The sequence below is a fragment of the Ricinus communis genome, chromosome 8 (genome assembly GCF_019578655.1).
Source record: "Ricinus communis isolate WT05 ecotype wild-type chromosome 8, ASM1957865v1, whole genome shotgun sequence".
In the NCBI taxonomy this organism is placed as follows: domain Eukaryota; kingdom Viridiplantae; phylum Streptophyta; class Magnoliopsida; order Malpighiales; family Euphorbiaceae; genus Ricinus; species Ricinus communis.
The window spans coordinates 1,274,565-1,277,053 of NC_063263.1; the positions used below are offsets into that span (position 1 = coordinate 1,274,565).

Below are 2,489 nucleotides of genomic sequence, written 5' to 3' on the forward strand. Positions count from 1 at the left end.
ACCTTTATGGCTCCAAATTCAAACATTCTTTAATGGATTGAATTACGCAAGTAAGCAATCTATTAATGCAGCAACAGATGGATCACTGAATAAAAAGACATGGCAGTCACGAGCTATCAATGGCAAAATCCAAGAGAGCAAGTTTAAGGCAAAGGTGTTGGGATCAATATAGTAAACCCCATAGTAGCTGTAAGCACATAGTTAGAGGCAATGAGCAAGAAGATGTATGCTTTGACTATGTCTTCATCTAGAAGATAAGCACAATTTATGACTTATGATTAGTGTGGGGGTGGTCATCAAAGTCAAGATTGCCAAAATGAAAATACTTCCGCCAAACCAGAGCAAGTTAATTATTGGGAAATACTCCAGGCCAATAGAATTACTCCTACAACGATACTTATAATCCAGGGTGGAGAAATCATCTGAAATTTCTCTTAGAAAAATCAAAATCAGCAGAGACCTACACCACTAGGATTTCAATAGCAAATCAACAGCAAAATCCTCATAGAAGGAGTAACTTAGATGAGATGATGGATAAATTCATCTCAATTTCTAAATTGAGGTTTCAATCTATAGAAACTGCTCTTAGGAGGCAACAAGCTTTGATTCATAATTTAGAAAATTAAGTAGGGCAGATTGCAAAGCTTTTGAAAGACCCTAAGGAAGCTTGCCTAGCAACATAGAGACAAATCTTAGAGAGCAACTCAAGGTCATTACCTTGAGAAGTGGAAAACAATTGGGAACCAAAAGAAGGCAAGCGGAAAAGCAATCTGATGCGGTTAAAGAGGTAGTTGAAAAAGAGAATGGTGTAGAGGCTAAAGTGGAAGAAAAAGTAGAAGAAACACCAAAGCCTACCCATTTTGTGAAGGAGTATAACCTAAGGGTGCCTTATCTGACGTGTCTTCTGAAGGACAAATTAGATACATAATTTAGTAAATTTGTTGAACTTTTTTAAAAATTGCATATTAACATACCTTTTATGGAGGCTCTATCGCAGATGACCAAGTATGCTAAGTTCTTAAAGGAAGTCCTCTCTAACAAGAGGAAGCTTGAGGAAGTGTTAATGGTGCAACTGTTAGAGAAGAGCTCAACGATCATTCAAAGGAGATTACCAAAGAAGCTAAAAGACCTAGGAAGTTTCAGTATTTCTTATTTTATTGGTAACCTAAATGTTGATAGTGCATTAGATAATTTAGGGGCCAGTATTAGTGTTATACCTAATAAATTTTCAAGAAACTAGGACTAGGAAAATCTAAACCAATACTCATGAGTGTTCAGCTAGATAAATCTGTTGTATACTCTAGGGGTATCATTGAAGATGTGTTGGTAAAGATACAATAGTATATTTTTCCTGTGGATTTCGTGATCATAGATATGGATGAGGATGTCGATGTTCCCCTTATCCTCGGTAGACCGTTTCTTGCTACAGCTAGAGCCATTATTGATGTTCATGATGATAAGCTCATTCTTAGGGTAAGGGATGAACAATTGACCTTTCAAACCCTTAATGATATGAAACACCCACTTGCACTTGATTATATGGATTCTAGTGATGATATGATAAAGTATGAAATTGTCAATTTTATTTCATCTATTGTTGCTAAAGATCCTATTAAGTTGTGTCTTGTGTAGAAACATGAAAAATTAGGAACATCAGAAGTTGTTGAGTAGTTAACCTATTCATAGGCTGGGAATCGATAAAGAAGTGGGCATTTGAAGCTATTGAGATGACCAAGAAAGAAAGAATGAAGCCTCCTATTAAATATTCGCCAGCTTTAAAGCTTAAGCAGTTCCCATCTCATTTAGAATATGCATTTTTTGTGGAGATGATTAAGCTCCTTGATGCGGGTTGATGGAGATGGTGGTATGGAGGAGTGAACCTCCATTTTGCTCTGGAATTTGAGCTGGACTATTTTATTTTGCTTTGTTTCTATGTCTTTTATTTTATTTTTGGATGATTGTACTTAATTAGGAAATTTACGGTTTCCCATTTTTTATGTTTTTGTTTTCTTTTACTATTGGATGACTGTATATGCTATAAACTTTACTTTTGTTCATAGTTGTTCGATAGATAAATAAATGACTTGTGAATTGGAATGGATTTTGGATTTGGAAAAAAAAGGAAATCATTCGGTTTAAGGAAGTGTCTTCCTCCTTTTGTTTTATTGTACATTATATGCCAAACACATTAGGGATAATGTGTTGATTAAGTGTGGGGGAAGGGTCTTTATTATCTTTTGTCTATTTGTGATTGATTTCCTATAAGCTTTTTGAGTTTGATTAATTACTTGTTATGCTTTTCTCTCTCTTAAATTTATGGGTTCAAAATAATGTTAGTTGTTTATTAAATTGCAATTTAGTTGATTTGGCTTTAAATTGTAAACTGAACTTGGTATCCATGCTAAGAATTTTGATTGATGGAGTCGCGTTATTTTTATATCTTCAAATTTTAATTATGTTTATGACCATTAATTTTTTAAATTTCTCTT

The 2,489-nt window shown here is 34.2% G+C and overlaps 1 protein-coding gene across 1 annotated transcript; it reads left to right on the forward strand.

Moving 5' to 3' along the window:
* The first annotated feature begins 997 nt into the window (after positions 1-997).
* Positions 998-1,632, forward strand: LOC125370855. The gene is made up of 2 exons (XM_048377890.1): positions 998-1,202; positions 1,373-1,632. The coding sequence occupies exons 1-2, from the start codon at positions 998-1,000 to the stop codon at positions 1,630-1,632; spliced, it is 465 nt and encodes a 154-aa protein (XP_048233847.1).
* The last annotated feature ends 857 nt before the right edge of the window (positions 1,633-2,489 follow it).